The sequence below is a fragment of the Phlebotomus papatasi genome, chromosome 3 (genome assembly GCF_024763615.1).
Source record: "Phlebotomus papatasi isolate M1 chromosome 3, Ppap_2.1, whole genome shotgun sequence".
In the NCBI taxonomy this organism is placed as follows: domain Eukaryota; kingdom Metazoa; phylum Arthropoda; class Insecta; order Diptera; family Psychodidae; genus Phlebotomus; species Phlebotomus papatasi.
Window position 1 is genome coordinate 85,609,421 of NC_077224.1, and position 14,154 is coordinate 85,623,574.

The 14,154-nt window shown below is 32.3% G+C and overlaps 1 protein-coding gene across 3 annotated transcripts in view; it reads left to right on the forward strand.

Annotated features, from left to right (window-relative positions):
* Positions 1-3,864: 3,864 nt before the first annotated feature.
* Positions 3,865-14,154, forward strand: part of LOC129806154 (phosphatidylcholine:ceramide cholinephosphotransferase 1-like) — a 51,096-nt gene continuing 40,806 nt past the window's right edge. For 2 of the 3 annotated variants that reach the window (XM_055854534.1, XM_055854532.1), the window contains exon 1: positions 3,865-4,385. Coding sequence is in view for 1 of the 3 variants with exons in the window: in XM_055854532.1 (XP_055710507.1) it covers positions 4,353-4,385 (33 nt within the window). In the remaining 2 variants the exon portion in view is untranslated. The remainder of the gene's footprint in view (positions 4,386-14,154) is intronic. The other variant, XM_055854533.1, reaches the window with a different exon arrangement.

Below are 14,154 nucleotides of genomic sequence, written 5' to 3' on the forward strand. Positions count from 1 at the left end.
ACTGGTTTACCACCAACATCCAGCAAATATTGCTCGAAATTCAGGTGGAAAAATGCAAAGACAAACTATTGGATATTTTCCGCAAAAAAAAATTGCGGGAAATGTTTCACAACGCTAAGTGCAAAATCATTAGATAATATCGGCACGTTTTAATGCACGATAAATGTGGGGGTCAGGATTAAATTTAATTTGCAGCAACATTGTAGAAAAATTATATGTGACACCGCATAAACATTGCAAGAAATGTTAAGAAAAAATACTTAATAAAAATTAAGAATGCCAATAAAATTCAAGTTATATGAGTGAATTAAGATAAAAATAACTGTTTTAATGAGCTAATTAATTTACTTAAGAAATTTAATGTGATTTTTTTTATATAACCTTCCAGTATTGTCTGTTGCACAAAGTAATAATCAGGCTTTTATGATACAAACAAGTGATTCATTGATAATTATTTTGACTTGGAATTTGTGAAGCGAATTAAACATTGTGGAAGATGGAAATTCTCTGAAAACACCACCAGAGGCGCTCATGTCACAGTATGGAAATTATTCGACTTCAACAATTTCCAAAGTACACTCGACTCTTCGTTATCCGGCTGACTGGGGGACAAAATGGCATTTAGGTTTTTTGAATGATCAACGGTTTTTCTATTTTGTGCTGTGTGAATTTATTTTCTGTCTGACAAATAACAAGAGAATTTTCTTCATGGTATGCTTGTGTTTAATTTTTTATCACAATTATGTATTAAAAACTTCGATACAATGATAATAATACTTTAATTCAACTTTATGTTTAGTAAAAATAATTTTGAATACATCAACCGCCAGTGTTTGGCAGCTGTCACCCGGATAACGAAGTGCCGGATAACGAAGAGCTGAGTGTAATATTTTGGCGACGTAACGAAAATTTAACAAACTTCCATGTCAATGGTAGTGATTCCAAATAACCGGGTTTTTAGGATTGACGGTTAACCGGTTTTGGATGGCTCTGAAACCGGTTAACCGGTTTTAAACCGGTTTCAAATTCAGAATTAGATTGTGGAATTTTGAGCAAATTTTTCTCAGTTTATTATAGTTCTCTATTCTTTTCTCAGATAGTTTAGAACGTATTAATTTTATTGCTTTATTTTATATTTAAAATAATTCAAAAAATTTCAGAATGCCGGAAAATTACTGGGAGTTTTTGCAATAATATTATACTCTAAAGAAGCTAATGAAAAGTAGATTTCCGTAAAAATAACTATTTTTTCATACAATTTAATTTTCTAATAAATTGGTTATAAACGTTGTCATGTTTGACAACCTTTAATTATGTCTAAGCACTAGAAGCAATTTTCGTCAAATATTGCCTTTTTTTTTTTAAAAAATTCTGACGTTTCTGCCTACAATGATAGGGGAAATTTTCTTTGAAAAGGCATTTTTTTAAAGAAATTTCTACTAGTGTGTAGAGGCCATAATAAGGAAGTACTTAAAAAATTTATTATTAGATCTTTATTTTTGAAATCCTATAACTTATTAAATGACTTATTAAATTTAAGCTTAGAAAATTTGGATCATGAAAGAAAAATAATATTCGCAAAAATATAAAAAAAAGAATATTGGAAAGAATATCAAAATTTATCGCTACTTTATATTCGCTATAGTTTTTTTTTTGTAATATTTATTTATATTTTTGTAACATTTACGAACAAATGACAAAATTTTACGAACATTTTTTTGTGTTTACGAACATTTACGAACAAATGTTTGTAGAAGTACAAAAAATACTCATCAAGTGATCATGTTACGAACAATGTTTGTGAAAAAAGTAAAAACTTTTACGAACTTGTTTGTGAGTTATACGATTCACGAACATTTCGTAACTCCCCAATAGGAATTCACAAACATTTACGAACATTTTTACGAAATATTTTTTCTGTGTAGTCAAAACTTCCTTTTAGCTCTTGATTCCTGAATTTAATCTAAGAGTTTTATTTTTAAATTTCAATAAATCCCCTTCAGTCCCACCAAAGCATAATCCTGGAGTATAAAGTGCCCCAAAGAGTATCGAACTCTAATATTTCTTCCCTCAAGCCCCATACAGTTGTATTTCTGGAGTATAATGTTATTAGTTTTCCATATTATTTTTTAATCTATAATATCTTATTGATTTTCTTGTTCCAGAGACGTCTGAAATGTCTGCAGAGAAATTTTAGAAGCTCATCCGGAACCAGTTGAAGGTACCTCAAACAGAGTGTGCGTCTGATCCAACAGAACTTAGAGAATCATGTTGATTATGACAAGGAGACAAGTGTATGAAAGCGCTTTTTCTAAAAATAAACTAAAAGTAAGTACACTTTGAGAGAAATCCGAAAAAGTTAAAATAACATTCCGAAAATGTTTATTTAACCCTGCAGTATTGATCGGAAATCGGTGTAAATATTACGCTTTCTAGGTATATTAGGTGTTAAAGTAACCCTTTTCATGTTATTTTTACCCTTAACACTTGGAAGGACCCTAGTGACAGCCGCTGCCAATTTAGTTTTCAATTTAATTTTTTATAGTGAATAATATATCATTTCGCCTGGACACCTGATTGAATGCGTGCAGAATTTATCTGGCTATCTTTTCGTTATAAAATTTTTAATAAAAATTAAATATTAATGTAAATATTTAGCAAAAACAAAAAACTGCACTCGGAAGGACCAAGTGGCAGTTGCTGCCATTTGCATTTTATATGGGAGTTTGACGTTCTGCAGATGTAATTTTCTTGATTGTTAGTGTATAAAAGCCTTAAAAGAACAAATTGAAAGTGTTTTTGCAAATTATTGAGAAGAATTATGGGAGAAAATGACATGTCTTTGAATGCGTCAGTTTTTGAATACCTCAATTTTTCTCTTATTTCCCAAAGCTAAAAATCCATTTTGTTAAGCGAAGTTAATAGAAAATAGTTAATAGTATTAACTATTGTTCATAAAGTAGAATTTTTGCTTTGAAAAATAAGAGAAAAATTGAAACATTCAAAGGCTGCCGCATTCAAAGGCAGACCACTTTCCCTTACTCCATGATTCTGATAAAGATGAAAACATCGAATGGTTAAAAATCTTTAGATACAGTACCCAAGGAGGTGAAATTTCTGATTCAGACAACAGAAAAGAACTGACTAAAGCTCCGAATGTTTAAATATAAGTAAAAATATCAAAATATTATGTAAAATTCGATAAATGGCAGCGGCTGCCACTTGGTCCTTCCGTGACACTTTTAGTTAGGGTTCTACGAAGTGTTAATAAGGTGTAAAATTAATATTAAAAAATGGTGATAATTTTTTACACCTAAAAAGTCTTAAAGTAGATGAGAAAAAAAGTTAATCGCACCCCCTTTTTTTCTCAGTGTATAAATTAAGTACTTAAAAAGTGATTAATCGAAAGTCCTTAATTAAGTACTTAGTATTAAGGCTAAGTCATGCTATATTATTTTCGCTATTCGCGAACAAGACCTATCGTTTTTCATTTATTTTTTTTAATAATTGAATGTTCAACAACGCCTTAAAATTAAGTCATAAATTAAGGACTTATTAAATACTTAGCGAGGTACTGACTAATTTTTCATACACTGTAAAAGTGATAGATGTGGTGCACAGATTTATAAGCATGATATCTCCCCCTTGTTTTTTTATCAATTTCCCAACAGAAATTGCTGTTTGAAATCGATAAGCCAGCTGTTGAGCTTTGAAAGTCACAGCTATTGCCTAACATAGGGCGTTAAACTTACGTTGATGTCGATAAAGCAGAATTCACCTGTTTGCTACGCATTTATATGTATTTGTGAGGGGCTTTAGAGTGGGGATTGAGCTTCAGAGCCCCAACAAAATCCTCTCCAACACTCTCATTCAGTTCAAGTTGATCCTTAGTCGTGTGAGTGTGAAACTTTGAGTTAAATTCTTCTTTCGCATCGAATATCTCACATGTTTTGGCGCCTAAACTGTCATCTGTGGTGGTGATTGATATAGCGTGCGTTACCCAAAAAAAAAACATCTTGCAGAAAATCTCTTATGTGTTTTCCACGATTATTTTTCGGAAAAAAAATAAATAAATAAAAGAAAAACAGTGGCAAAAATATCCCGGTGATTGTGAAAATTCTAGGCCTTTCGATTCCTTCAGAATTATCTATCGGTTCGGTTGAAAATTTCGTATTAGTCATCATTCCTTTTTGTGTGTCCACCAAAACTGGATCAATCATTTTTCTTGGCGTTCAATCTGTGCGACTTTTTGGCGCACATCCGTTTCAAGTCACACACATTTTTAGTGCTCTAAATTATAGCATTTTGATCAAGTGATGTATTAAACTGTTGTGGAGTATTACCTACATCATATGGATTTAATTGCGGAAAATATGGTGAAATCTGTATGTTTTCTTTTTATTCTCTCTCCTTCTTTTGCTTTTCACCCCATAAAATATAGTCACAAAATATTTCATGTTTATTTGGTCTCTAACATATCCCTCTCGACTTAATTGCCCCCCTTCAAAAAAAAAAGTCAATAACACTGGATATAATAGCTTTTGTCTTCATGTGGTCAAAGTACCGAAAATTTTTCTCCGGTCCAAATTGAAATAGGGTAAGTGTGCCAAATTTCGGCATAGTTGCATGCAAGCGTCGAAGTCTCAAGTTTGAAATGTAATATTTTAAATACAAATTGATTTGTTTTTATTTTTTCTTCTGAAAGAGTGTTTCTTGGAACCTTGTAAAGAGTTTACCGTCTCGATTTACTCTAAAATCATTCTTAATACATTTTAAAATGAATAAAAATATAGACATAGCTTTGGTGCCCTATTTCGGCCACCTTCATTCCCATAGTTCCTTGCCCTTCGGGAATTCTTCCAATATCTTTTTCACGTCATCTCGTTTGTCGAAGCTGCATTTTTTGTTATTCTTTTGCATTGTATAATCTCTAGAGTACGTAAAATCGAAAAGTTCATGGAAATTCGGGGAAGAAATAAGGTGGCCGAAATTGCAAGCTGGCCGGAATTTGACACACTTACCCTAATTCCAGAAATTGAATTTGCTGAACAACAGAGAATATTCCTTAAACCCGTTTTTTTTCTTAAAGGATTAATAATATTTTCTGACCTACAAAATGTAATTTTTGCATGTGAATAATTGAGGACTAAGAAAAGTCCAATTAATTTTCATTTGTGGCATTATTTTGAGGGTCGTGCTCACGTCACAATCACATTTTCCAACCATAGAATTTTCTGCGTTGGTACAAATTGAATTAAATTCGCGAAATAACCTATGGAGATGGGTTAGAACAAGAAAATGAGGAGTGCCTTTTCCGTTTTTCTCATACAGTTTTTTTTTTGTTCTTCATTGGGTTTGTAACGGAAAATGGGGAAAAATAACCACAAGAGACAGAAAAGGATGGGTGTTTAGTCCATTTTCGTGCAAGTCTTTTTGCTATTTAAGATGGAAAAACTCAATACAAGTAACATACTACACTGCCCTAATTTAATACGTCAAGGTTTTCCCACCTATTGACTCCTTTTTCTCCAGCAAAATCACCCATTCGCACGCCCCATGTCAACCCCCTCACTGAAAATTTTCTCCGTCAAATGAGGGAGACTCCACAGCTTTGAATTCAGCCGCCGCGACGTCGTTTTTCCACCCATTTTTCCCACCCACAAGAGAGGAAAACCAATAACACTTCACACAAACAATCCACATTTTCTCTAACACAATCTCACCACATTTTTCCTCATCCCTCTTCCCATTTTCCATCTTCCATAACTCACCATACCAGACAATAGAACCATACTATCTTCTTTAATTCACTTTTTCCCATCCATGATATTTTCCAGCTAAAGCGTCGTCGTAAGAACCAATATGAAATTATTCGTTTTGTTAACACACCCAAAATCCTAATACAAAATCCCAAGAAATGCTATCAAAATAACGATGATTTACCGACTAGAACACACAATATCCAATATCATAAATGGAAATTTTCTGTCGTGGCAAAATTCTGGGAAAACTAAAGGGATTGCATAACACTAAAGTAGATCTTCAAATAATGATAAGAGTGCATTTTCCCACGCGTAGTATTTTCTTGAAAAATTGTATTACATGTTTATGCTTATAGTGCTATCATAAAACCTTGTGGGAATATTATTAGACAATGAACTGAAAATCTGTTATTCAAAGTTTTAAAAGTGACATCTGTCAAAATGACAGTTAAATGACAATGCTACCTAAATGTCAGAATTGATTGCAGGCTGTGTCACTTACCCAAATCTCTCAAGTTCGAACAAGAGACTGTAAGTCCAATAGGAGAATTCTATAACAATATGATAATGTCATATGACAAATTCTTGTACTTAAGTTCAGCAGGACAAAATTAAAGGCCGTTAGTATCGAACGGCTTTACAAGTAGCTCTTTGAACTTCTCAATCATTCATATGAGTCACATTTTCTCACATTTTCGCCGATTTTATAACATAAAAAATTCAAAATTTGTCATATGACATTGTCATACTGTTACAGAATTCCCCAACAGATGGAGCTTACCTAAATAATATTATAAACATGTACAGTAGACTCTCTCAAATGCGGGCATTTAGGACCAAAATGTCACCCGAATTAGAGAGAAATTCGGGCGACAATTTTATTGAAATGCAACGATTTTTTATTCATCTGCATACACATACACAGTAAAAAAATTTTTGGCTGCTTTACCATGATTTTCATTGTAAATTTTACATTAAACATGTAATCGTGTGTACTAATACACATTTGTGTAATTTGTACACATTTTGTCTGAAAACTGTGTAATTTGTACACCTTTTATTTGAAAACTATGTAATTTTACACAAAATATGTAAGAAAATATACAAAACTGTGTAATCATTTCCAGTTGATTACACGGTTTACAATTACATAAAATTTAAATTACACATTTTCAGATTACACGTTTTGTTGAAATACATAATTTGTGTAACTTTACAAGAATAATCATGGTAAGAAAGCAAACCAACGATTATCCTTGTAATTTTTTTTAATGTGTAGGGTAAGTGTGGCAAATTTCGGCCAGCTTGCAATTTCGGCCACCTTTTTTGTTCCTCGAATTTCCACGAATTTTTAGTTTTTACACACTCTAGAGATTATACAATGCAAATTAATAACAAAAAATGTGGCTCCGGGAATAATTCCTGGAGAGCAAGGAACTATGAGAATGAAGGTGGCCGAAATAGGGGACCAAAGATATGTTTACATTTTTATTTATTTTAAGAAGAATTAAAAATGGTTTTAGAGTAAATAATGACGATAAACTGTATACAAAGTTCCAAGCAATACTCCTTAAGAAGGAATAAAAAAATCAATTTGTTTTAAAAATATTACATTTCAAACTTGAGACTTTGGCGCTTGCATGCAACTATGCCGAAATTTGACACATTTACCCTATTGAGTTTACATACTCATATTTATGGTAAACTTCATGAAAATCCCTGAATTATGCAAAAACACATCAGAACTAAGACAAACCATGGCAAATTTGAGCATATTTGCTTGATTTGATAATCATAATAATTAAACCTGAAAAATGTCAACAAACTTTTTTCAAATTTAACTGCTGCCCGAAATGAAAAGTACAGTAGAGTCCCGCTATAGGCCATCGCTCTATAGTCCACAATTTATCGACCGTTGATTTCAAAACACTGATTTTAAGTTAGGTTATGTTTTTTAGTATGCGACATGCATAATTATTTTAATATTTTGGCAAACTTTATTGAGTAGTTGTGATAATTGTGATCCATAATGAAGAGAGAGAGGACAAGTACCACAATCGCAAAGAAAATGGAAGCCGTCAAACAATTTCTATACTAAAAGTCGTTGATAATTTAAAAAAAAATTACATGGACTATAGTGCGACCCACCCAAGAAACAATTTTTTCTTAATATAGTCTTGTAGAATACCATAAGTGAGGCACTATAGAACAAAAAATCTTTTTATTTACTTATAACGCTCTTGGTTTCATCACTGAGATGACTATAAGTAAAGTGCCGCACTCTTAAGGATCTTAAAGGCTTCTACAGGAATTTCAATAGAAAATTCGCTCTTTAAGTCTTTTAAAAGTGCACTAAAAGACTTGTTTAATACTTGGTTCTATAAGGCAGCTATTTTGCTTCTTGGGCAAGTGTCAAATCCGGAACCAAATATGGACTATAGCGAGACTCTACTGTATAGTGTCAGTCATAATTTTCTTGACAAATCTATGTTCGGGAAACCAAGTGGAAAATATTTTAGAAAAAATACATTGACCCTTAATACTGAAAATTATTCTTATTTAGACTTCACGCCAAACTTTCTTGACATAACCCCAAATTTTACATTTTAAATCCAATCGTCGGCGATTAATATTTAAGAGTGAAACAGGACTGTATAATCTAATTTCAGATCACAATCTACAGGTGCTATTAATTTTATTAAAAAGCTCGCATGCTGATACCTTAAATTGACAATTAAAATAAACACCTGTCAATGTACTAAATTAATTAAATGAAAGTTTTTACAATTTTTGTTTACTCTCTTAAGATTAATAGAATCTAAATCTAATTTTATCTTTGATAAAATGTCACCTTAATTTTTATGACGACAGTTTCGCATCATTGTTTTTATTTAGCAACAGTAATAAAATTGTACAATAAAATTCTTTAGACTTTTTATAAGCATAGTCGGAGTGTAAAACTTTTTTTTCCCAGCTTACATAAAAATAATGAACAAAAGAAAGAATAAAAAATTGCGCAAACTTTAATTTTAATATTTTAATCAGGGGGGTGACATTAGCTCTCAAAAATGCGACCGGTTTTAGGGTTAATTTTTCCCTGTTTTTGTACACATTTCACGAGATATCTCAAAAACTACGTAGTTTGCTAATTTAGGGTTTTTGGTTGCATTTTCGTTATTAAATTGGCTTTTATTTTGTATTTTAGCAGTTTTTGCCAATTCATTCTACAATGACAGAAAACAGCTAATAAACTCAGAAGCTTTTTCGGCTCGCTAGAAACATATGGGAAACATAGGAAATGTCATAATATTTCTATTGTCTTATACTTAGTTTTTCTTTAATTAAAAAAAAATTATAAAGGTGTTAAAGAACTTAATGTACTTCCTAGATCTCGGGATTTTTGAAATCGTAAAGACCTATACATGATGATTTATTCAGAAATTATAACTTCACAAACCAAGAACAACCAAATTACTAAGAGAAATAAGCGTATAATTTAATTTAAGAGTGACAGCTGTCAGAATTATCTGTAAACTTGACAGATATGTCAAATTCAAAAGCTTTTTAGATACTTTTTTCTTATTTAAATCATCTTCTCATGAATTTTTCAAAGTGTCAAAAGCAATTATCCCACATTTAGGATGAAGATCAAGTGCAAGCAAGCTGGTGTAAATTATTTTGTGGTCTCACTTTCATTCCCTGGCTCCATGATTATGTAATCATGAGGAAAGAGAAAGAAGGAATGGCTGAAAGTAATAACGTCACGCAATTTTCATTACGTGTTGCCTCGCGAGACACAGAAAAATGTGGGTGGCTTTTCACCATGGTGTCTCTATGTAATTGTGTGGTGTCCATTTCCACCCTGTTGCGTGTGCAAAAATAAGGAAAATATGAGAGAGAGAGAGGAAGAGAGAGTAAAATGGAACAAAGGAGAACATAAAAACTCCATGCGTAATGTCATTTTCCTTGGACAAATTTTCTCTTGGTAATTTCAAACTCACCCTCAATAAACTTGTATATTTGTCTCTCAATGTCACACCAAATTTTATTGGTGGAAATTACTTCTTTTTTTTTGTACTATTTCCACATCATAAATTTATTATTGACTATGATAAGTCATTCATATATCCTATTGCTTATTCTATATTATCATTGAAGCCCATAGTGCTTAATCACACGTGTTAGTCATTCTTTATTTTTATTTATGTCTACCCTCTTTAACAATACTCAAGTATTATTTTTATAGGAAACTATAGAAAGCCATTCAGACTCTTATACACTTATTATTGCTCGGACTTCACGGGCCAGCAATATATAAAATCCCACTGTCAAAAATGTCATGACATATTTCAATAAATACGTAACGTTATTTAGAAGAGTTGGAGATAGCGGTTTAGGGTTTTTAAAGGACCCCCTCATAAGTCGATTCTAGATCCAGTAATTATTTTTCTAAACCAAGTTTTTCGCGATCATAATAGCTCCGGTACACCTTTTAGATCAGGAAAATTACATTAAATCGAAATTCGAGTCCCTTTCTCACACGCTTTGCATAAGTATATCCCACTCTTTCCCACTCTTTCGGAATCAAAATTGGATTGAACTAAATTGAATTTGCTATGACATTCAAAACAAGAAGAACAAGAAACAGTGGGATAGCCAAAATACGAAGAAATGGGAATTTCGTTAAGTCGAAATTCGAATCCTTATCTTTCTCATACGCTTTGCATATGTCCATCTCATTCTTTTGCACTCTTCTTCTTTTGACCATCACTCCAAATTCAATTCAGCTCAATCGAATTTGGTATGCAAAAATTGAAATAGACTTATGCAAAGCATGTGAGAAAGAAATGAATTCGAACTTCGGCTTCATGAAATTTTCCTGATCTAAAAGGTGTACCGGAGCCATAAGAAAACGATTCCAACAAAAGAAATACCTGTTAGACCTATTACTTAAATTGATGTAACTGTCATTTTGACAGGTGTCTCTTTTACCTGTCAATTAAAATGTTGACTTACAAATTCTACTGTCATTTTAATTATAGTGAAAATTTTATAACCTTAAATTTTTGGCTATGGACTCAAGTGAATCCGACAGCCAGAACATAATATAGAAGAAGAAGAAGAAGAATTCAAATTTTAACTGTTTTCCGCAACATTTTGGCAAACTTTAGTAATAAAAATTTAAAAAGTCAATAAATAATGGTCATTTGAATTGTTTTAATTCTCTAATAGAATAAGACCTGATAGGGCTTAGTTAAATAATGTTATAAACGGCGATTTATGCTCACTCACTGAAGACTCATGATAATTAACCTAAAAAATAAGAGTCCAAAAGCAACCTTTCAGCAACCCAGGAACTAAGTTAGGAACTAAGTTTTCTCACTATTGTCCTCAAAAAACCTTTTGAGTGATTGATATTTTGCCCATATAGCCCAAGAATACTGAATACAGTAGAACAGTGATGAGCAAGAACCGTTTCAAATCGAATAAACGTCAAAATAAATTCGTCCAGATTGCGTTTTAACCATTGACGTAGAATTTTCATTTGACGTTTGTTCGGTTTCAAACAGTTCTTGTTCACTTCTGCGGTACAGTCTATTAAATCGGAATATCTCAAATTCCGCTTCCGATTTTCGAAAAAGGGAAATGTCAAATGTTGGAAGATTTTACTGTAATTCCTTAAATCCCTTTGTTTTGTTTTTTGGTTTTTTTTTTCAAGATAAAAGATTATAAAGGCTACACTGGTAAAAATAAAAGGATCAAATTGATCCTTTTGCAAAGGATGGATCAAATTAGTATGTTCCATTATAATAAATGTGCGTGCAGAGTTCGAAATTTGATCCATTTTTTGCAAAAGGATCAAATTTAGATCAATTTGATCCCTTTATTTTTACCAATGTATGGAGACCGTTTTCCTCAACCGATTGGAGCAAATTTTAAATCATTTGAAAGGTCTTTGAATCCTATAAAAACCTGAACTTGTGCTGCATCGGTAATGAACCGATGAATTGATTCTTCGCAGGAAATTTCAAACAGAACCGGTCTAAACCGATTGTGAATCGGTAAGGACTTGGGTAAGGATATAAAGAAATAATTGGCAAATCGATAAGAATTTTACGAAGTACTTGAACTCGTAATTTTTTTTCGAGCATTCCTCAAAGTCGACGATCCTCTACCACCCCTTTTCCTTATCAACAAATTTTTTTTCACCAACGACATTTGTATCTAATTTCTTCGTAAGTGTTGTTTGTGAGTGTATCGTGTAATTTTCACTATTTACCTCCCAATGCAGAGCAATATAAATAACAAACATTAGTATTTTGGGAGAGAGAGAGAAGCATAACGTTAACCTTGTCGTTAAACCTTTCGTGGGCGAAAGTGGCATTTACTCACCGAAATTGACAAGGAAATTTCCTCCAATTTTCCCAATTTATCCCAAGTTGAAGATAAACACCGAAAGGAAACCCAAAAGTTCAAAGGGGTTGAAAATAGAAATCACAGAATTAGACAATCAATGATGGATTTTTCTCTGAGAGCCTCAAAATAATTCATTGATGTTGTAAATTGAATCATACAGTGGTTGACCTTAAGACACTGACTAAGCGCTATTCACTGAAATCACTTAATTCCAATTCGCCCGAAACTCCTGTATATCGTCATTTATTCTTCCATTTGAGAACATCATGAAATAACAAATACCCAAGTATGACTCAGTCTCCCATTTTTGAACTAAACAGTGAGGTCAGAGGTTATTTCGTCAATATAGAAGAGATTCCACTGTCGTTTTCTTTGTACATTTCCACCACTAAATTAAATAAAAGGAAAAAAAACGTCATGAGACAGATGTGGAACAGAGATATTTTATACATTAACAGCATTCACTTTTTGCATCGTTGTTCACGACAATCGAAATCAATTGAAAATTTCTTGTCAGAGTTGATAAACCTCAGTATAATAGTTTGTAATTGAACTCGAAAAGAAATTATAGATCATCTAAGAAGAGTTTGCGTGTAGAGATTGTCCAAAAGCTCTTGGTACTGATTCGGACTCGTCCGGTATTCCAAGACCTTTCAAATGATTCTAAATTTATCCATATCGATTAATAAATACGTTGTCTAGAGCCTTTGAAACCTTTATCCTTAAAATTATGTTTGAAAAAGGCTTTAGTTTACATTTATAATACTTTTTATAATTTTATAAAATTTTAGTTTGCGTTAGCTAGTAACGGTCATGTCATTTTGACATTTGACTTATAGTAGACTCTCGCAAATTCGGCTCTTTTAAGATCGGGCTACTTTTTAATTCGGGCAGCGGTTACATTTGAAAAAAGTTTGTTTTCATTGTTCAAGTTTGATTATGATTATCAAATGAATCAAATATGCTCAAATTTGGCATGGTTTGTCTTAGTTTTGATGTGATTTTGCATTATTGAAGGATTTTTACGCAATTTACGATATATATGAGTGTGTAAACTCAATATCTATATGCACATGAATAAAAAATCGTTGCATTTCAAAATGTTTGTCGCCCGAATTTCTGTCTAATTCGGCTGACATTTCGGTCCCATATGCCCGAATTTGAGAAAGTCTACTGCAATTGATCTTAGCCATTGTCTTTAGATCCAAAGACAATGTCTTAACCAACATTTATAATATTTTGACAGCTTTTAACCGTCATTCATTGTTAGTCTTTTTAATATTTTATTCTGGTTATATGAACCTGATTGAGTCCGACAGCCAAAACGTAGACAGGAAGAAGAAGAAGAAGAATATTTTATTTTGACAAATAAGAACTAGCCACATTATCATATTAGAAGGAAGATATCAGTACTATTTAGTATTATCATATTACCAAGTTTGAATTTCCTATTAGGGGAAAGTGCCCACGCTTTGCACGGTTTTAAGCTGTATAGTGACTACATTTTTCCTATGTTTTTCAGCAAATATGACTCATCGCACCTAAATTTTAAAAACTAGGGGAAAGTGTCCTGTTTTAAAATATATTGCGTAGTCATATTTATTGAGGAACATAGGAAAAATTTAGTCATTATAAAGCTTGGGCACTTTCCCCTACTTTGACAGCTGTCACTGTCAAACAGAACTGTCAGTTGATTTTACCAATACAATCTCTAATTTTAAACTGAGAGGTTAATTCAAATCTAATTAATTTATTTAAGGGGTTGTAAAGTCACTTCAATTGTCATCCAAACCGATAGATTTTATGATTTATCTATGACACTCTCAACTCTGTCAATAAGCGAGACAAATGAAATTATACTGTCGCGTGTGATTTCATTTGAAACTTTTCACTTCAGTCTCGCCATAAAAGACATGGAGTACTTTTCTCTTTATGCCTGGATGTCTGCCAAAGGGGTTGATATCAACATCAATCG